A 23,053-nucleotide genomic window follows, 5' to 3' on the forward strand; every position below is an offset into this window, starting at 1 on the left:
AATACAATATTAGATGAGTAAATTCTTTAATAGATTAAGTAGTTCATGATAGGTCTCCCGATCACCCCTGACATCTTGTTACCAACAATATAAACACAACTCCTTGTAGGGACTTTTCATCAAAATGTATTTCACATGTGATGTCATCAGTGATGTCCTAGGTGTTAGTCTTAGCAGTGCACGGTGGTGGCGTGAGTTATGGTTGTTTAGCTTACTATAACTGGCAAATTTCTGGGGTTTTTCGATTTTACTTGAAACCATAACGTCCCTTTAACAAAGTTTTTTCTTTGAATTTCATAAGTTTTTATTTGTCCAACGTAACCATAACGTCACCTTAACAACGTTTTTTTCATTGAATATATATATATCACTGATATTCCATGTAGAAGTATGGGCAAAGGATCTTGCAAGAAGAATGTGTATATAAGTAAGACCCTGTGCCCATACCATGTCTTTTATTGTACTCATAATTTCGGTAACAACCCTGTGCAGAGGTAATGTGGTCTAGCATTTCTGCCAGACTGCTCCCGTTATAGGCCAGTCTAAGTCTGCTCTGAATCTGACCTCCGAAAAAGAACGGTGGTTCTGCCAGTCACAATTATGGCATAAATGCATAAGACATTTGAGTGCCCATTACATGGGCTACCTTCTCTTACATAGATTTAGTGAAGAAAGTCTATGTAGGCCTGTTGTATGCTTGAACATTTATCTGATCTGGGGATATACATTAGAACCAGAAAACTGTAATATGGATATGGAATATAGAACGAAATTTGATGAAAAATTCAACAAATGTTTGCGTCCAGTAGCTTGATTTCCACCAACAACTGGAGCCGAAGCAGTAAATCTGACCTGTTTATGGAGGTGTTTCTTTCTCAACCTTTATCAGGATGTATAAAAAACATTAATCAGGATGTGTAACAAACTTTCCTCAAGATGTGTAACAAACCTTCATCAGGGTGTCTAACAACCCTTTGCCAGGATGTGTAGCAAACCTTCACCATCTTTTTGGTAGGCGACCTATCAAGAGCAAAATGATGACATAGAACCTGTTATACAAGCTGACAAAGGTGTGTTAGACACCTGACGAAGGTTTGTTAGACATCTTGATGAAGGTTTGTTACACATCCTGATGAAAGCGTGTTACACATCCTCATGAAGGTTATGTATGGTTCTATGCCACCTAACAAAAAAAAAACGATTTTAGGCGGATTACAAAAAGCTAAAAAAAGACATTCCCTCGCCCCCACTACCCGTCCCCCATGCCCACCACCCTCACCCTTACCACACCCTCTCTCTGGCACGATTATTTTGTAATCGGGGGGGTTTCCCCGCCGATACCCCATCCCTCATTCCCCCGACTCCCTATCCACCCAAGACTCCCCCAACCCTAACATACACCACACAAACATAACATGTATCCAGACTCCCTCATCGGCGCTTCCAAGTCTTGGCTTGGCTATCAGCCCCTGCGCCGACTCGTGTGCGGCAGGGGCATGACAATTCGATTTAGAACGGTCTTTCTAAAAAAAAAATGTATAGTCTCTTTAAAAAAAAAAAAAAAGTAATTTGGCCTAATACTGTATAACAACCTTCATCAGGGTGTGTTTGTTACAAGGCAGGGCACCGAAGCTTTTCATCAACATTTGTATCTTTATAGTCTGCTGCCATTATTTGCAAGGTCAGTCTTAGCATCAGGGCAATTGTATGAAGTCCTAAAGGCAACCTTGATTTAGAGCTTTAATGGGAACGAAAACATATATCGAAACAGCAAAGAAACAATGAAACGCAATACTCTGTAACAGCAAAACCGTGGGATATTTGCAAGGGCTTTAATTTAAAATGGGGAAGTAGCTTTTCAAGTGACAATTATACCACTTGTACCCTTCTGTTAAGACTGACTTTTGATCTTCATCAAACAGCATCAGATCTTCGTCAAATTGTGTGATTACCATTGCCAAGATCTCCTCAGGATATGTCTGTGCAAGATGAAAAAATAGCTATTTTATTCCTTTAAAGCAAAACTTTAGTCTACATTTTCAGACTGTGGCAAAGCTCATGAAAGAGACTGCAATCGAACAGCATTTGACAGTTCTTGAAGGCAGGCTTCTGTTTTCATTCTTACACTGAAATGCTTTTAGGTGATTTGTTCTGCAAACCTTTTGGCCACGCAGATACCGGGGTCCCTCTGTACTGGCGGAACCGCACATAATATCTTGAACGACATAACCGGATTTTTCAGCAGTATTTAGTTGTTGCGTGTCTGAATGTATTTTTCTTTCAACTTTGTTTTTGGATTGGACATTAACGAGAGCGTATGTTTGCCTAACATCCTATGAAATAGTGCAGCCAGGACTGCAGCAGTCAAAGTTGTTTATTCTGCCTTGTGGCGGACCCCATCCGCCTACGCAGAATCCACATTTTGGAAGAGTAATTATCTTGGTTTTCCTGCATATTTAATGTTTGCCAGAACTGGGGAAGCAGCTTATATGGGTGAGCATATATTTGTTTAAAAATTCGGATATATGAACACCCACACACTATAATAACATCTCTAGAAGACTATGGGTTATCTCTTCTTTAGAGGCCTACGATTATGTGTTTCGCTCAGAGAGATGAAATCATCATTTGGGAGCCTCTTGGATATGCTGCATGCCAAGGACACACAATATGGTTCCTCCCATAGGGCTAAACACAGACAGCAGGGGAAAGGGTAGAGGCAACAGGAGCGTGGTCAGCCATGGGCTGTGGTGATCCAGTGAGCAGAGAAAAGGCAGGAAACTGCTTGCAGAGCAGGAAGTAAAGATGGCCACTTAATGAAGGCGAGCATGGATTGTGGAATTATGTAGCAAGATTCACACCATATTCACTTCATCCTGATCAATCAGCAATGAATAAAAGGGTGCTAATGATCATTAATAAAATCCAATAGAACACACTTAATGAGTATTTGTTGTACTACCAACCATGTGCCCACTTACCTGCATATGTTTATAATCTTGTGTTAGTTTTGTGTATATCAATCGTGTTTGTGTGCGTGTGCATATATTGTGATTGTGAAGTGCTGTCACATCTCCCCAAGGGGGGGCCCTTTCCGACGAGGCTAGGGAGTTGCGGCCACTACCCAATAATACCCCTATGGGTGGTGTAATGTAGGAGGACCTCATGGGGAGGGATGCCCCCTCTGGGGAAAAGGACGATAACCTGGGGTACAGCTCATTGAATGCCAAACTCCCCAACATTCCCTAACCCTCTCCGATGTTCAGAATCATTACATTGAAGGCAGACCTATGTATTATTATCGCCTAGGAAATAAAACCCAAAGTGCTAGGACAAGGAAACACCAAGGAGACATAGGGATCATTGACTGTATTAATACTGATTTGAGGAGGCCCCACAGAGGCATGAGAATTCAATCATTAACAGAGTCAAAGGAACCTTGCAATCTGCCTAGGAGGTACTGGATTCAAAGTATAAAGAGCAACAAAGCACAATCGGATGTGGCAAGCCTGTCCTCTGAGTCAAGCTAAGCTGTGAGAGGAAGCAGGTGTAGTCAATCTCTGATGCATGAGTTTCAACTCCTGCTGGTAGACCAGCAGGAGAAGGACGTGGGAACACAGGTGAGCAGCTCTGGGAGTTCTCTGCCTGGTCTGTCGGTGCACACCCAAGCTCATGACTAAGAAAAGGAAGTAAGCTGAGCTGTGCAGGGAGAAACCATGCTGCCAATCCTGAAGCGGAGAGTAGCCCGAAGAATTGACAGAGCCGAACCCGGTTTTAGTCAGTCCCAGTGATGTACCTAAAGCCCTGAGAAGGTATGGGGAGGTACGGGAGACCTGGAGGGAATGCAGGAGCAGGAAGGAAAGATGCTTGAAAAGCTCCCCCTCGGCCCGGTGAGACAGAATCAGTTACTGGGTGTAGATGGTGTCCGTCATCCCTCCAGCACCATCTTCCTTGTGTCCGTGGCAGACAGAAATCCACTAAGCATCAGAGCAGGGTTGAGGACCCTACCACGAATTTGAGCAGGGTCAGGGACCCTAGTCAAAATCCAAGAAGCACCAGTGGCAGAAATAAGACCACCAATCACCGCCGGAAGAGTTGGGATCCTACCACGGACATGAGAAGGGTCGGGGACGCTAACAAGAGTGCCAAAAATGGTTGAGATCACAACGAGAGCCATAGAATGGTCTGTGACCCAAAAGCAGATACTGAAACACCTATCAAATATTTCTCGTCGCAGTGGAAAAGAGAAAACAACTGACCACCAGAGAAGGCTCTGGGACCCCAAGATTTGGAACTTTGCTACATAAAAATAGAGTGGTAAAGTGTGCATCAAGCTGAAATTCGTGAGAAAGAGCTGTGCCAAGCAATACCAAGAGAAGAGAGGCATTATCCTGGTACCAAATCAGGAGCTTTAATAAAGATGTAATGGGAAGGGAGTCATTCCCCCTGGTCTTGGGTTGAACTATACCCAGCAACACCTGGAGAAGGGAATCATTCTCTGGGTATCCAGGCAGGAGTTTTATCAAGCCATATCAAGAGAAGGTAGGCATTCTCTGTTCCCTGAACTGAGAGTTTAGCTGGAGACACCAGGGGAAGGGAGGCATTTCCCATGGATTTACTAGACATTTTACAAATCCACAACAGACGGCATTTGTGACATGATATAAAGACTAGATGAAACCCACAATCCAGGGTAAGGGAGTCATTCCCCGTGGTATTTTTGCTTGGGATAAAACATTATTTTGGACATTATCCAAAAAGCAGTGGAAGGGAGCCATTCTCCTTAAAGAATTAACTCTATTAGTTTACCTGTTATTTGTAGTGTGAGGGACAGAATTAAGTTGTGACAAAGGAGGTTAGGGATAGTGAGGACCTGTTTTCTTATGTATCAGCTTCTTTTTTGACACCCTTACTATATATATATATAATCTTCAGGGAGACAGATCAGATTCAGGTGTGCAAGGTTGTTTTTGTTGTTATTATTATTATTATTATTGTTATTGTATGTATTGAATCGTTCTGAATTGCTAGGCTGTTGCAGCAAATAATTCTACTTTCTGTAGTTTGGAGCCAGCCTGGATCCAACTCTCCTCCATTGTTCAATGTTTGTGGCGCACTGGTTTTACCATCAGTGTGTCATGACAGTCGGGCACAGGTAGCCCACGTCCAGCCCCTCTGGAGCCCCAGACTCCAGTTACATGTACAGACAAAAGAGCATGGCAGGGGTGCAATCTGGGTCTCAGCTACTATCAGATCCACAGTCCAGTGATATTTTCCTCTATGCGCAAATCCAAGCCTTAGCTACCTTCTGGGAAACAGATCTGACTCACGAGTGCGAGGTTGCATCCTTCTGGTAATTACCAGAATGTTAGTGCAATGGATTGCTGGTCCCTGTAATTCGTAACCAGCCAGGATACACTCTGTCCCCATTGATCAATGTGGCACTAGGCAAAGGTTGCCCGGGTGCAGCCCCTCTATAACCCCAGACTCCAGTGGCATATACAGACAAAAGAGGGGTAGCAGGTGCGGGACTCTGGGTCCCACCTTCACTCAGCTGCACAGTCCAGCAATGTTCTCCTCCAAGCAAGCACTTATTCCATAATGTGAGATCCTACTGCTGAAGAGTATGCTAATCAAAAGTAATGCTATGAATATTTTGTTGATTTACCATTCACTGGCTAAAAATAATGGTGTATATGAGGTGTTTTGCTAAGCCAAAAACGTTCCACATCTAAATTCCTTGTTAGTGATTTTGATGTTTGGGCTGACAATTTAACTGACCAATATACAATTGAGTTAAATGATGATCAAGTGAGAGCTTGAGGCAACTAGATTGCTTAAACAGGTTCTACCACTGTTCAATGTCATACCATGATTGATTAAATATATTTACAAGTATTTAGTTACTTTCTAGATGTGACTGACTGTGACTGACCATTTGGCCATTACATTTTTTATACTGGCTGTCCCCCGATTTTGAAAAAAAGCTTTTATTAACCCTGTCTAAAGATATACCCAGCAAATCCCTAAAATCTAGACTTTTTTCTCCATTGTCAGACCAGCATTCCATAATGTTCTGAAAACTTTAATGATCTTATTGTGCGTGTAATAATGCATTGTAAATTGTGATTTCAGATCTAGTAGTTCCTGTAGAAACACTGTTGCCCCTTACTCATCCTTATGACAGCAATGTTATACTCAGGTACTGAAAGTTTTGATAATCTCCCTCAGAAGAACCCAGAGGAAATATACCAAAGATCAATAATAGGAAGAGGTTAAAGATTTGCATTCCAGCTATAAGGCCCACATTGCAGTTTCAAAAACATACTTTCTGTAGAAATTTAGTTGGCAGGTAATTTTGATAAAAGCATTTTTTTCAGACACTGAGTCTCCTTAAAAACAATCTTAAATCCATACATTCCACACTGCTGCGGTTAAATTGTTATGGGAAATACAGTTTTCCTTTGAGGAAAAGATCAAAGCCATATGCCCTAACATTAAAGTAAGGTGACAATCGATTATAGAGCAAATTCACCCCGAGCATTTTGGTAAATGGGCATTTATTTTTATTTTCATAGGAGCTCATTTTCATTGTTGTGTAATGTAAACAAAACACACAAAAATCTTGCTAAGGCTTCTACGCATTTTTTTGGTTACAAAACATTTTCATTCATTCATAAGTTTCCACCGCTCCCTTCCTCTCTGCCATACAAATGATACAGTATTTGTGCCAGTATTGATTTTCAGCCGGTGCAAATGCAGGGAATTCCTATGTAGTCCACCCACTTTTTTTGCACCAGCAAAAAGCCATCAGGTCTCTGTAGAAGACCATTGAAACTGCCTCCTACCATGGATACCTGGCAGGCAGATTTTACCTTGTTTGCACAGCAGAACGCAAAATGTCAGCATACAAGCATGCATGTCACCTTTTTCCACTCACCTTTTGCACTGCACCATGCAAACAAGGAACATTTCTTGTTGTGATCCTGTCTTTGCTACAGGGGAAACACAATGGTTCCCCACCACCAAATTACGGGGAACTCCAATATCAACCTCATATTTTTTCCCCAGAGGAAATCGAAGGCATAGAGGTTAATCTGAATCTTGCCCCTTGCCTGGCTATTTTTTGTCCTTCCTCTGTTAGAAAGGATTGCGTTGGTGACCCACTTCTTTTCTCTCCTTTTGTATATGCCCTTTTTTACACCAATTTTACATTCTTCCAAATTTGAAAAAATGTGGACTACCCCTTTGTTGAATGGGCCCATTTTAGACACCAATCAACCCAAAAACTAAACACCATAACTATTTGACTGTCTCCATGAAAGGTAATAGGAACAATGGTCACAACACAACTTAACATTTGCTGAAGCACAAGTCCATGGTTGACACATTTTACTCAGGTGCTTAATTCTTTCAGTGGTGAGCAAGGACCACTCTGAACCTGGTTTAGGCAGCTTACCAGGGAGTATGCCACAGCGGTGCAGTAAGGAGTCTTGCTCGGGCCCCAGCCCATGAATCCCCTGAATGTGTCTTGTATGGTTCAAATGTTGGTACTGCTGTCTACCAACCCACACATTTCAGCTTCTTTTCTGGCCCAAGTTTGTTCTTGTTGATTGCAAGACCGTTGTCTCCATGATTCAATTCTTCGACATAACATCACACTGTGCAAAATAGAAGGGATGCGAAAAAGAAAGTCTCTTATCCAACAACATCCAGACTTCTGACAGGAACATAGATATCTCAGGGCTGCGGAAAGGAGATGTGAACAGAGGACACCAATCAGAGTTGGTCGTGAAAGCCCTGTGAATGATCACAAGCAATAAGGGGATAGGGCATTGCAGGTTTTTAACACTGTTTGCCACCGTAACTCGGTACCGGTGAAAGCATAGGGGTAGATTTCTAGAGTGGTCAGATGCTAGTAATTACCAAAGGGAAGGAAGAGGAGGTAAAGAGCAAGGAATGCCTGGGTATAAATGACCCATACTCACAAGCTTGGATGAAGGGTGATCAGTGAGATTAGAGGGAGTTGGTGGATCGACAGACCAGGCAGAGTGTGGATGTTGGAGCCAAGTGCTGAGGAGTTGTTGACGATAACGGATGAGAGTGATGGTTAGCTATTGTGTGTGTGTGAGAGAGAGAGTATTACCAAGAGTGTAAGAGAAACTGGTTGTTGTGAGAATATTATGTGAGCGGGCGTCGAGAGAAAGATAGCATGGGAGATGGAAAGAGTGTAAGAAGGAGTGAAGATAGATAGCAGAAAGTGAGATTGGTATATAGAGAGTGAAAGAGGGAGGTGAGTGTAGAGGCAGAGGCAAGATAACAGGAGTGGGCAGTAGGAGGGAGAGGGAAGGAGAGTATGAGAAATCTTGGAGGGACAGAAAAGAAAAAGATACAGAGGGAGGAGAGTGAGTACAGAGGAGAGTGAAAATAACAGAATAGGAGAAAGTTGTAGGATGTAGAGTGTGGGGGAAGACATAGAATAGGATGCAGAAAGAGAGGGGATTGAAAGGGAGTGGGTAAGAGGAGAATTATACAGAGGAGATTTGGCAAAATTACAGAGAGGGGAGGAAAGTGAGAGAGAAGGCACCATCTTGACCATAATCTGTTATACGATTTGAAATGATTAGAATAGGGATTCCTTAGAAAAATCCCAGAGGTCGTAAGATGAACAAGACTACATCATTTAGGTCCTCATCAGAAGCCCATGCTAGGGCCAGGCAGTAAGGTTTACCCACACAAGTCTGTGGGAATAGGGAATTCTGGTTTAGGGCAGAGGGAACCCATATGAGGTTATCAGGTAGACAAGAGAACCCCCATATATTTTTCTTTCCTGCAGTTCATCATCAGCCAAATTGTGAAATATACAAATAAAATGCCTAAACCGCATAACTGAATCCTTAAATTATTGAAGTTCTCTTTGACAGGAGGAAATTGCTTGGGAATATGGATGGCAATTCAAACTCTTTGCTTATTGCTTTGGAATATCCTGCTGCTTTTGACGCTCTGAACCACAATGTTTACCTAGAATTGCTGAGATCTCAGACCACTGTGGTCACTGTTGTCTGTTGGTACTTGGTCATGGTTTCCATCATTCTTAATTTTTAGCATTCATTGTATTACATCTGAAGGCTGATTTCCCAGGATGCAACTCTTTTTTTCATCTGTGGCCTCTGAGCCATTGTAATTATGCCCCAATGTTGTTTTACAAAACAAAATGCTCATTCAATATTCTAAGACCTTTGTGAAATTTGATGTGGTTTGCTAATGTTCTGTTTCATAGAGTATTAAAATACGTTTCCAGTCTTTTAATGTTTCTTGCGATGAATATGAACAATTTGACTCTTCTCTCCAGTGGGGAGGCACCCCCGGTGAGGCTAGGGAGGTGAGCCTACTCCACAAGACCTTCCCTATGAGTCTGGAAAAGTGGGACCTCACTTTGAGTGACTCTCCTCTTGGGACAAGACTATGAAAGAACTACATTATCTGCATTCATGGGAATTGGAAAGAACTGAGTGTTCCCAGACTGTTACTAAAAAATGCCAACCATCGGTCTTCGGCCCACTTGGCTTCAAGTAATGCTGACGGCTATCTGAAAGTAGCCGTAAATGAAGAGGGACAGACCTTTTCTCATCGTGATGGTGTACGCGCACAGAATATGAACTTTGAATGGAGAGAGACTGGGGAAGTTGTGCGCGACCTATACACAGAGGAGAATCCACAGGATGCAGAGGTAACCCTGGAGTGGCAGGGATAGGCACAGGCATGGAGCCACCAGTAGCATAGCAGGAGCAAAGCCCGCTAGCTGGAGGCTAGAAAGCGAATATGCTGACCAAGCAGGAGGCTCCCAACAGGAGCAGAGCCTAGATGGGAAGCAACCAGTCCTTACTGTTGGCACGACCACAGAGGCACCCAGCAAAAGACACCAAAACCAAACACAAGCATGGTGCCAGGTACTCCAAACTGCTTGAGGTGAGTGATGGTCCATGTTACTTGTGCACAAACAGAGAGGTGATCATGGAAACCAAAACGAGCAGGCAACTTGGAATGAGAATTTTGATAATCTCGCTCGCAAAGGCTGGAGAAGTCACCATGATAGCAAAAGCCTGAAATATGGAACGGGCATACAGCCCCATGTAAAACATATGAAAGAAACACAACTACTATATATGAAAGCTGGGGAAGCTGTGTTCTGTATCAGAAAGTGAGAGATTTATATGGACACACACTTTGTAAACCAGGGAGTTGGAGAAATGTGTGTGATTTGTATCCTGGCTGGGGAAGCCAAGAAATCTGTCAGTGTTTGAATTGAGAAATAAACCAACCACAGAGGATTTTGGGGCGTCCCAGTGCCACAGGAGGTTGAATAAAGGTGAATACACGCAAAAGTAATTCTGGAGAGTCTTTTACTGCTGATAAAAGCTGAATTGATCCTGAAGGAATCTTGCCAGTGGAATCTATCAATGAGATAAAGCAGGAGGATTTGTCTTTAGTTCCCCACCAGAGGGGGAAAGCAAGAACTGTGTAAAATGCTCTCCATTTAGCTCACAAACTATATACAAGGACTGCATATTGTGAAGGGGTATCGTAATTGAAGTTTGAGACTGAGAGAAGTACTCCAAGAGCTGGTCCAAGCAGAAGTACATGCTGAGGATTTTTTTGCAAGCCTTCTTTTCTTTTAGATATTTTTTTAATTTTTTTTTTTTAAGTGGTTTGGCCAGTTACAAACTTAGGAATTTGGACTCTGGACTCTTTATTTTGGACTACCTGGGCACCCTTTTTAGTTTTTGTTTTAGAGGGGAGGGAATTCCCCTCATCGTGATAGGGGCCATATAGTCATTTTCCTTTTATGTTGAATAAACACAAATATATCATGGCCCACTGTTGTCCGAGTTCTTCTTGTGGTTCGCCACATTTTAAACATACAAACGGTATTTCCTTCTTTCCTTTATCCTTTAATTCATGCAATGCATCAGTTCCTTCATTCATGTGATTAATGCAGTGCACTTCTCCTTATGCTTTTTATATTGTATTTTCTTACTGAGAAAGTAATGATACGTAATCCTCTTATTGGTACAAAACAGTTGCTGTATTAGTATACTATTACTTTCATAAAAGTGCTTCCTAAACTTCAGAAGAAAGGCACAGTTATATTATTTGAATGCTAACGTTATCATAAATCACATGACCGTAAAACAGTTGACTCTTGCAGAATACATTGAACATTCCCACCCATTTAACCATATACTAATTCATTAAACCATCATTTATAAGATGGTGGCTTCTCATACAATTATAGAAGGGCATTCTGTATACTAGCCACACCATTATCAATGAATATGGACGCTTTAGAATAATGCCCTCTATTGTCATCCACACAGATGCCAAGTGAAATAGATTCACGGGACAGCAGCGCAGAGTGACCAAAAATTTGGCGCAACGTTCCAAATACATTGTTTCAATATTCAGTAAAGAGTTGGCAAGATGCAGACATATGTGTTATCTCTTCGAATTCATGATGATAACATCCTGTCTCATCCCTCTCCTTCTGTAGTAATGGCCTGTATCGGTAATATTGTGGTGACATTCTGTTATTTAGATCTAACTGCAAAGAATGCCTGAAACTGTTTTATTTCAACATTAACCTTCAGCACCAGTGACTGCTCCGATAAAACCTTAGTTTTCTGGTGCAAGAGGTGAGTACAATAGAGTTTGGCAATGGCCCATATGAATATAATGCGTACAAGTGGGAGTACTCGAGCATGACACACCACATGAGAACATTACGTTATTGGTAACATCATCATCCTTCATAGAAATGCAGAGCAAACTGGAGTTTTCAATCTTGTGTTAACGTGTACAATAATGTGCTGTGGATTAATCGGTACATTGCCATGACCGCTAGATAGCGTCAAACATCATGTCAACTGCATATTGCAAGAGCATATGTGTAAGTCATAAGGTCCATGTTGACTGTTGCTGTGTTGAAACGGAAGACCATTGTTTTCATTCCTTCGATCAAAAGAACAAAAACATGGTGAATATGTTTTAATAAGAAACATTTAAAAATATACGTTCATCAAAACAATCCCACACTCGATAATGAAGCAATACACCGCATAATGCAAAGTGCAAATCTAAAAAAAATAAGCGCACAGTAGAGAAAATCTTTTTTTGGCAATCATGTACATACGAAATGTAAATAGATGTTCAAAGCAGAGGTCGACCCCTGTTATTTCCTTCCATATGTGCAGTTTATTTACTGTAATAGTGTACATTTTATTTTATAATTGACAGGAACTGCGTCCTTTCCTCTGAACATGTCATTTCCTCTGGACATGCCTTAACATATTTTTTCCAATGCTGTGTGATTCAGTTTGACAGGTTCTGTTATTGTTCAACGAGTTTACGTTCATATTTGCATGCAGTATGGTAATAAGAGTGAATGTGTTGGTTGAGCAGCCTGGGGCCAAATGTGTAACCCATGTAGTGAGTCCACAGTTGTGCACCTATTCTTATGTTCAACCTGTAGAATCCAAGCCAATGTTGACATGCATTTCTAGGGACGGCTTCCTAGAAGAGAAAGGTCTAGAAAGACGGCACTATTCTAAACAGTGATTTAATTTCAAACAACACTCTTTAACACTCGCCTGTCTCACAATCTGCCCTGTCCCTCACGATTCTTTAACTACTCACTTGCTTCTACTAAATGACTGTATTTGCATGTACTTTCTTGCTTTTGAAACAATATTATATTCTGATTTCTTTTCTTTCATAACTCTTCTCTGCTTCCATTGATGATATACTTTTGACACCAGACTGGCAATATGAGGGTAAGATGGCGTACTACAACCTCCTGCACATTGCTCGTCTGTTTCACCTTTATGTTCTCGTAGTACATTCCTCAAATCATGGTATTTCACTTCTAATTTTTTTGTAATCAAAACATATTTACTATATTTTCTGTATCACTTTTCGTGTTTGTGTTCCACCTTATCACATCTATTCGTCAACTCATGTGCAACCGTCTTTGCCTGAAGTCCAAAGACCCAAACCATAAGCCAGACGGCAAGTAAGGTTTCCACAAGAGGAAATTGCGCAAGAGCTGCACTATGTTGTCCTGAGTATGTGGATCGTTGTGTTTAGACATGTTTTTGAGCAGTTTGGTGTCACGTTGTGTGCAGGTTTGGCACATACTCTGAATGATTATGAACGTGTACGTCTACTGAACTCTATTAAGTACTGCCCTGTTGGTCTTGAATGCAGGCTGTTTTTCTTAAGCCTTCCTGCAGTGTGTTGCCAATTTGGAATGCATGTCCTAAAGTAAAACAACTGCCACATGAAAATGCATTGTTGCGATCCCACTAACATGAATATAGCGGAAGTCTGCAGCCTGTGGCTCACTGAGTGTTTTGGCCTACGAATCCCATGAGTCTTCACTATGGAATATGCTGGCTACATCTTATGCGACTTGTCGTCCAAGAGCTATGGCAAGCCAAAGGTTTCAGACTCCTGCTTGCTAGAATAAGCAGCCGCTGTGTTAGAAGTTTGCTGTTTAGTAAGCAACAAGTGAACACTCCTATTCAGAACTTGTTAAACATCTTTTTTTTTAAAAAAAAAAGTCTGATTATGTCAGGGATTACAACATTTAAAAAAAAAATCACTGTCCTAGTGGGGGTTTAAGTAGTGCCATGCTGCACATTATTCCAGTTAGCTACATTTAGAATTGACATGCGAGACTTTATTTTACAATAATGTACCTGACATTTTCCAGGCCAAATGTGTTTACTTTCTGTAACGAGCACTTCAGATGACATCCTTTTAATGTTCTTATTCACAGACTGCAAGCTAGCAAGGCCTGGAATTCCAGGAACAATCGCTTCGGTTGATGAAGAAAGCCGAAATGGTAAGTCCTGCCAAAGGCGTCTTTTCATAGAATGTTCCAAACTCTAGTCCGCCCGGGGGGTTGTGCCATTTATGATCATAGTGTTTATCATAACTGAGATGCACCAATGAGTATTCCACGTTTGTTACTACTAATCTTGCTACTAACGGGCATACAGAGGTTGCGATTATGCTAGAAGAATGGAAGATGTTTTTTCTCCAAATGCATCTTACTTAACCATCTACACTTCGGGACGAAATTTGCTGCTGCATGATTATAAATTGTCATTATACGTGTAAATTAAATGAACATTACTTAAAGTATCCTAAGTGGTTTCGAAATGCCCCCAAGCATGATGAAAGGTGCAAACATCAGGGGCCACAGACCATTTAAAAAAAAAAAGAAATCCCCAAAACCAAAATGTTTAGGCTAGATTGGTGAATATTGCAGATAAAGAAATCACTAGACTAGCATGAACAATGATTGCATATGCCGAACATGTATGGTCTACAGAATCGGAATGCTACAACACTGTGCTCAGTACTGATTGCTTTTCAAAAAGTGTATGTTTGTATTTACCACTGTGCTGGACTTCACTAAAAAAGAAAAAAAAAGTGGCTGTTGCTGCTTTTTTTTTTAATTATTTTGTTTGCTCTTTTTTTGGAAGGGGTATTCCAACGAGGTTGCAATGGTAATTGTTCAATTTTAGAAAGTCGTTTTCACAGACTGCTTTTAGACACATCTTGTCTCTTGGAGTGTAGATTTGTGTGGTGTATTACACAGATTCAAGTGATTTTTATTTTATTTGATCTTTGTTCGTGCTTGTTAGAAGAAACTGCTTATTGACTGTATGTCTTTATGGCTGCGAATTATATTTTGTATGTGTTTTTATTTATTGTGAACATTATCTTTTGAAGAGAAACACATACACATGTACATATGGTTGATGGGGTAATCCCACAAGTCTAATTGAGACCGTGACTGAGGAGAGAGGTTTATGGAGATATAAAGCATCTAACAGGATAATATGGGGGTCTTTTCAAATAGGGTTATGTGGAGACTGAGAACTGCCTCCCAGGCATACGTGTGTGATTAATTTAGGATTTTTGGAAAAGTGGTGGGGAATGATGAGGACATAGTATTGGTGGAATTCTGGTTTTAACATATTTGTATGTGGATTATTCATTTTTTCATTTTTGTTTTTCGTTTTTTAGACCCAGATGCCAAATATTTATGTGCGTGTGTTGTATACATTGGACTTCTGGGGCCAGATTATAGAAACTTTGCACCAGTACAAGTGCAAAGTTTGCCCTATTTTTAAAAACACTTGACAAATTAAAAAAAATGTCACCTCAATAAGTGCGGTTTGGCATATTAAAAGCAACAGGGATAAGAATGCCCTAGTGCTAAAAAGATAATTTGTTAATGCATGTTTGCATCAGGGCAAAGTTTGCCCTAATGCTCATATCATTCCGTATTAGCACTAGGGCACACTTTTCCCTGGTGCAAACATAGAGTGAAAATGCATCTCTTGTTGCACCAGGGCAATTGTTGCCCTGGTGCTTTTAATATGCCAAACTGTACTTGTCAAGGTGCAATGTTTTTTGTAATGTGTCCCAGTATGTTTAATAATAGGGCAAACTTTGCGCTAGTGCTAATACCGTGCACACTCTGCACTGGAACCGGTGCAAAGTTTCTGTAATCTGGCTCTCAAGTAGTTATGTTGTTAGTATAAATTTAATACCAGATGCAATACCTTAATGAAGATTATTTGAATTTGATTATGCTAGTAGTGGTTGGGCCAGACAAGTATTTTATAATGATCTTATAAGGCTTTATAAGTATTTTATAAGGATCAGACCTTGATTAATGAAGAAATATGCCTGTCGTCATTTGTTATGTACACCCGGCAAACCCCTGTCTATGCCGGGATCATTGTGAATAATCACATCTAATGGAGGTATTTGTGTCTGTCATGAAATACAAATACTAGTCGTGTTAGCCCAATGCAGACAATTAATCTACCAACCTCATCATCACACTGTGATTCATAAGAAATAAACAAAATTTTGAAAACATGCATTCAATGCACCTCATACAAAGACGTACACATATACACAACCAATGTAAAGTGCATATTAAATGTATCACAAAAGATTCACAAGCCCCCTAAGTATTGAGTTTCTAATGAAATCTTTTCATAGAATATTATAACCAAAAAACATTGTTAAATTGAGATCAGATCTGTGTCCATTATTCTCCACAAGCAGGAATAATACATCACTGCATCCTTTGCCTAACCTCTGCACTACTGATGGGAGCAAACCCTTAGGAAGCTCATGCTCCTGTGATGCATCTTCCAGGGCTGATTTCCACAAGAGAAATATGTACGTCATAAGACAAGTAATCATCTCTGACAAAGCCATAACCTGGCATAGGGGTAGCATAGATTTGGATTTGGGAGACAATTAAGGAACAACTTGAAGCACCTGGAAGCTTTAGTCTCAGTTCTGCAAGACCACAGTGTTTTCCTTTCTTTCTTTCTGCAATGTGTTTTTTTTATTACACCTCTATATTTCGAGGGGAATTCAATCACACTTTCCCAGTTAATCGACCTAACTGTTATACACTGAGCTCCTTAAGAATATCTGGTAGATGGTATCAATGGATTGTTAAAGTTTGAACCTTCCAGCATATAGAGAACACCATTAGCTTAATGGTGTGATGTTCATTTATTGGTGAAATCCAGAATAGCATCTTTACTCGAGGTTTCCAAAGTTACTCTGTAAAGTGACATCACAAGACCATTCTCAGGTTTATCAAGCAAAATGCTTCCAATCTCTTCCACATATTGGGTGGGTAAAACTGCCTTCGCTTGAAATATTTATATATCAGATTTAAACCATCCCTCACAATCTCTGCTTAAATGATGGTTTGCCATCTGCTCTCATTTCAGAGACCTCATGCTTTGATCAACTTGATTGTTCAACCTTAGGTTTGCTGCAAATGTGACACTGACATCATAATACTCGGATTCTTGCTCAACATCTAGAACCCCTACATTAGTATATGTTCTATCCTAAATCTTCAACAATTCGTAGGGCCAGGCATATGGACTAAATCTGGTTGGCTGTTGTTTATTTTACATTGTTATAATGTTCAAACCCCAATTGACATTAGCATATTCATGTTCATTAACGACTTTGATGGCTGTGTCACAGACAAATACAAATTGCTACACCCAGTTTAATCGCAGAACATCAAATTGGCACGACCTATAAATTGGCTCGCAGGCCCTAAAGCAGAGGTTGAGTAGGGTCAATGCTAATATGCAGCCATTCTTCATTCCATGCACTGAGTACACTACAGTCTACACAATATTTAACTTCCTCTGAGTTCTTAGAGCATAAATCTTTGAGGGCACCAATTAAAGAATGGCTCATTGCCATTGCTGAGAGTGAGTTCCGTAACATTGGTCAGTTTATGAAATAAAACTGGGCACATAGCTCAAAGGAGTCTTGGTAATTTTGTTTTACTTTTGAGAGATGCACACTAGTTTAACAAGATACACAAAACAATGCCCCACTGTCTGCTTCCTTTTGTAATGCCTGTCTAGGGCCCATGTAAAGTCTCGGGGTCAATCAGCCCCTCTTCACATTTATTCAAAACGCATTTAAATTGTAGTATTCTGTTTCCATTAAGCAAGGAAATCGAATGATAAGTATCTGGAAGTCCTGTGTTACATAAAAAAAACAAATAGACAAAAACAAACAAATGGAACACTTCTTCTCAACGCTCCATAGGACATACTGCCAATAACATGAATCCATAATTCTGCTACCTTCAGAAAATATATATTGGAACAAAGATGGTCTTATGGTGTTTCCCTTGTATGGGAGACAAGTGCCAACTGTAGGATGATTTAATCAGGCAGCATCTAGTTTGGGGCAATTTTCCACCGCAAATCTGGTATTGTACACAGTGATTTTCATGAACCTGAGACACGGCAGCCGTATAGCCTCCCTTCCCCCTTTTGGGACAAAAAAGCACAGGTCTACACATAAGGTATATTTATTAAGACTATAAATAATCAAACCATTTTAAAATATAAACCAATGGTACATCGTTATCATTCTCTGAGAAAGCCCTATATCAATGTTTACTTCAATGATACATGAACAATACACTGGTGAATTCAATCGTCGATGCTGCATTTAACCTGGATATATACTTTTGTGAAAGCAGCATATGTACTTTTGATTTTCCATGAGTATACTGCGATGTTACAATGATGTGTGGTTACAATAATGTAAAATGTCATTAAAACATGCAAAGAGGATATTGTTTCAAAGTCTAATGTTTTTTGCTTCATTTCCTGACAATGGACTAATATAAAATAAGTATTTTGATACTGCTTAATTATGTATTTCAAAATATACAATCAAATAAGTGAAGCGAACAGCAGTGAATAGCTTCTGATAAATATTACATTTTTCATTTCAGAGCCTAAAGGGATAGTGAATTAAAACACTAGCAGGGTAATTCATAGAATTTCGCAAAAAAGTGGTGCACACGGCTGGCGCACAGTGTGCCCGTGCGAATGTCTGCGCCAGCCGCGTGCGCTAAAATCGATTTCCGCGCACATCCTATTCATGGATTTTAGCCTCCAAAAGTAGCCGTGGTGCAGAGTGGCGCAGCGAGCCTGCAGCAGCGCCAGTCACGCCCCCAAGAACGCCCTCGCGCAAGGAAAAGCCATCAAAATCCCCAAAACATCACAAAGGGCTGCGCCAACCCTGGACCAGTTTACCGGACTGCCAAACAGCAAACGCCAAGCGGGGAACGTGTATTGCGGGTTTTGCGGTAACTTACACACGCGAAAGGGCCTGTGCGAGTGGGGTACGCGTATTTCAGGGGTGCGCGGGAAGTATCACACGCGATTGGGCTGGGTACGTGCATTTCAGGGGTGTGCGGGATGTCTCACACGCGATAGGCCCTGAGCGAGTGGGGTACGTGTATATCAGGGGTGCACAGGAAGTTCCACACACGATTGGGCTTTGTACGTGTCTATCAAGGGTGCGCGGGAAGTTCCATACGCGATTGGCCTGTGCGAGTGGGGTACGTGTATTACGGGGGTGCGCGGGAAGTTCCACACGCAAATGGGCTGTGTACGTGTATTTCAGGGGTGCGCGGGAAGTTTCACAGGCGATTGGGCTGGGTACGTGTATCTCAGGGGTGCGCGGGAAGTTCCACACGCGAATGGGCCTGTGCGAGTGGGGTACGTGTATTACAGAGGTGCGCGGGAAGTTCCACACGCAAATGGGCTGTGTACGTGTATTTCAGGGGTGCGCGGGAAGTTTCACACGCAAATGTGCTGGGTACGTGTATTTCAGGGGTGCGCGGGAAGTTTCACACGCAATTGGGCTGGGTACGTGTATTTCAGGGGAGCACGGGAAGTTCCACACGCGAATTGACAATGTGGGTCCTCCCAGGTGTCACCCCACCCCTCCACGGCTCCTGCAGGCAGCCCACACCACAGGGGACTACCCTGCACCCCTGGTCATGTTCCACAGGCAGCCCATCCACCATGGCCATGCCCCCCAGCCAAGCCACATGTCACGTTGCAATATGATCACCAACCCATGTCCCCCAGCACCCCCAGCAGTGTGGGGCACCTGCCAGCAGGCCCCCACTCATGTCCCCCAGCACCCCCGTCCCCCAACAGTGTGGGGCACCTGCCAGCAGGCCCCCACACATGTTCCACTCATGTCCCCCAGCACCACCGCCCCCAGCTGTGTGGGGCACCTGCCAGCAGGCCCCCACTCATATCCCCCAGCACCCCCGCCCCCCAGCAGTGTGGGGCACCTGCCAGCAGGCCCCCACTCATGTCCCCCAGCACCCCGCCCCCCCATCAGTGTGGGGCACCTGCCAGCAGGCCCCCACCCATGTCCCCCAGCCAACACGTCATCACAATCTAGATCCCTGGCCCAGCCTCCAAAGGCCAAAGACCCACCCAAGTATTGCATACACCCACATAGAAATGCCAATCACATGATACAACCCCAATGGCAAGTATCCAAATGAACACATGTCCCACCCACACACACAATGGGTGCAAGTGAACGTCAAAACCCATATCATGACATGCATGAAACCAATGTCACAATACCACTAATAGAAGTATCAAAATGAATATATTAAATAAAACATGAATGTAAAACAACAGAAACACACAACAATGGGAATAAGAAAATAAAAGGTCCATGTCCGATAATAAATGCAAAACAAGAAATCATAATCCAATGAAAAACCAAATGAAATGTTGTCCAAAGTCACAGTCCAAAAAATGAAAATCCAAGGGAAAAACCAAAGTAAAAAACATTGCTCCATGGTGAACACATAAAAAAATCAAAAAATAGAAGAATCCAATGGCGAACTATGTACATCAGAATAATCCAGGGTCCATGAGCCCAACTCAATAAATGAAACCTACGAAAAAATACTACCTAATGTAAAAACTATACACAAAAATTTGGTCCATACAACAAGCGGTCCAAAATAAGAAAAAAACAAAAGGAAACCTAATACTAACTAACTAACTAACTAACTATTTACAAGGGCAGCGGGCTAGTCTGACGGCTCACTTCTGGATGTTCCCGGCCAGGGCATCATCGAACTCCTGCTCGATGTCCCGGAGGCGGTCCTCTTCCATGTCCCCGAGGGTTCGCAGGGACGATGACATCTGGACCCCCAGGTCCCTGCGAATCTCCTCAAGGCACTCGGCACGCCTCAGGGCCCTTCGCATGGAGTTCTCCGCCCTGACCATCGTGAGCTGTGCCTCTTCTGCCCGCTGCCACTCCGCACCTATCCGCTGGCCCAATCGCTTCCACACGGGAGACACTTCACGTCCAGGGTTCTCCTGCCCTCCGGCCGATGCCTGCCCCTCCAATGTTGATGGCCCCGAGCCATGATGCCTCCCACGTCGAGCCTGCCGCTGCCTCTGACACCACTACCTCTGCCAGCACGACGGCATCCAGGCTGATGGAATCCACCGATGCCGTCGTGCACGTGCCCTGCCCGATGATGCCGTTACATCCTCCATCTGCTGGGGTCCAGTTGCTGGTGTGTCCACCCCTGCTGGACCTCCGACTCACGACTGTGGCAGGGATGGGATCCCCACCGAGCGGGCTGCGTTGACCGGGGCAGGTCCACAGGGGGCCCTGGTGGCATCTGGGCTGGAAGACGGCATGGAGTTCGACTGGCGCATAGCCTCCACAGAGGAGGAAAGGGTCGCCAGAGTGGCCGACACATGTAGGAAACCCCCAACCATAGTCGTTCCCAACTGGGCCACGTCGGCACGGTGCTCTTCGTGATGACATGCATGCTCCCCCCGGAAAGCACGCACGTCATCACGAATGACACCCGCGCACAACGCAACACCAATCAGGACCTTCTCCATACGGCCAGGGGTCCCCTCGTCCGCAGGTAGAGGAGTGTCAGATGACATGGACATCCCCCCTACCTGCGGACGGGCCTGGGATGGGGCATCCCTGCTGGTGCATGGTGGTGCAGTCAGTGTGTCAGGGACAGTGACATGCACAGGCCCCTCCACGGCGACCTGTGCTGCCTCCTGCCCCTGGCCCTGGACTGCACCACTTGCACCAGCAGGGATGCCCCCACCAGGCCGCATGTGTGGCTCAGTAGTGGCCTCCTCCTCCTCCTCTGTGGAAACCACCAACCTGGATGGCTCCACACCGTCTTCCGCCGTTGCAAGCCCCTGTGGGGGCTCACCCACCCCTTCTGCTGCAGCCATGGGGGCATCCCCGCCACTTGGCTCCACAGCGCCGTCTCCGCCCTCTTCTTCACTTGCCGCTGTGTAGAGGGAGACATAGAACACAAGCATCAGGGTACTTTACAATGGTCCCCTAGACAGGAAGCAATAGCAGATGAGTGGCACTGTCAAATATCACTTCCAACATGTTCCTCCACAACACATGGGTCGGTGCAGGCAAAACACATGCAGTAACAGGCATGGCGCATGCTATGGACATTAGCATACATGTCCAAGGGACTCTTGAAACATACAATGTTGGTTTGGAACTCACATGCATCATGCCTATCACATGCACACACTTCACCGTAGTTTCATCCATCTGGACTCCTACACCCCAGACACAGTGGATACAAGGATGACTAGGCTGCATCAGTGAATCTGAACATTGTCAAAGACATGTCATGCATCCATGCCATTTACAAGTCACAGACACGCAGGTCAGACACACAGACATGGACAACATACATGTACATGGCATCAGCACCCATCCCTCACCCCCACCCATGTCCAGGAACAGAGACTGGCATGCTTTCATTTGTCCATTCCGCATAGATCTCCCCATGTTGCATTTGAACACATGCACCAACCATGTGGTTCACACATTACTGGCCTCACATGCAGGACCATGAGATCCCTGCACACACACATACTTACATGGCCTATGTCACACATAGAGGCAAGTATCAGACAACCAGCACACTGCAACATGCCCTGTCTCACACAGCAATGCTTGGCCACTTACCGCTCAACTCCGGACGGGTCTGCCCCTCAAGGATCTGGGCGTGGAGCGCTGGGCGTACGCGTTCCAGGACCCTCAGCTGGATGGTACTCATGGTGCCACGGCCCCCCTCCACGAGGCGCCGGGCCTTCATGAGGGTCCTGGACCTCAAATCCTCCCAGCGCTTCTTCACTTGCTTGATGGTGCGGGTTGCCACCCCCTCCGCGTTGATGGCAACCACAAAGTCGTCCCAGATCCTGTCCCGTCCATCCTTGTTGGCGCGTGATGATCCGAATAGGGCATCATAATGCCCCAGGACTTGCTCCACCAGGACACCAACTTCGGTGGCATTGAAGCGGGTGGCCCTCTGCCCCTCTGGCTAGGGGTCGCCAGTGGTCTCGGATGGTGTTTGCCCTGACATGGCGACCCCCGAGGCAGGCGTGGGTGGGCAACTGGGTCCTGGGGCTGGGCTGTGGAGCGATGGTATCCCAGTCGGGAGTCTTCTGTTCCAGCAGGGGTGGACACAGCAACTGGACCCCTGCAGATGGCTGATGTGCGGCACCAAATGGCAGGGCACAGTGGCAGCAGGCAGCAGCAGATGGCTTGTGGGAGGCTGCTCGGG

General features: G+C 43.6%; 1 protein-coding gene across 4 annotated transcripts in view; it reads left to right on the forward strand.

The window, feature by feature from the left end:
• The window catches only part of PCDH15 (protocadherin related 15), a 3,978,145-nt gene that overhangs the window by 589,972 nt on the left and 3,365,120 nt on the right, over window positions 1-23,053 (forward strand). For 3 of the 4 annotated variants that reach the window (XM_069611238.1, XM_069611242.1, XM_069611239.1), the window contains exons 3-4: window positions 12,816-12,830; window positions 13,838-13,903. In XM_069611238.1, the coding sequence (XP_069467339.1) occupies window positions 12,816-12,830; window positions 13,838-13,903 (81 nt within the window). The remainder of the gene's footprint in view (window positions 1-12,815; window positions 12,831-13,837; window positions 13,904-23,053) is intronic. The other variant, XM_069611241.1, reaches the window with a different exon arrangement.

This window comes from Ambystoma mexicanum, chromosome 8 (genome assembly GCF_040938575.1).
Source record: "Ambystoma mexicanum isolate Mex_15411 chromosome 8, UKY_AmexF1_1, whole genome shotgun sequence".
Lineage (NCBI taxonomy): Eukaryota > Metazoa > Chordata > Amphibia > Caudata > Ambystomatidae > Ambystoma > Ambystoma mexicanum.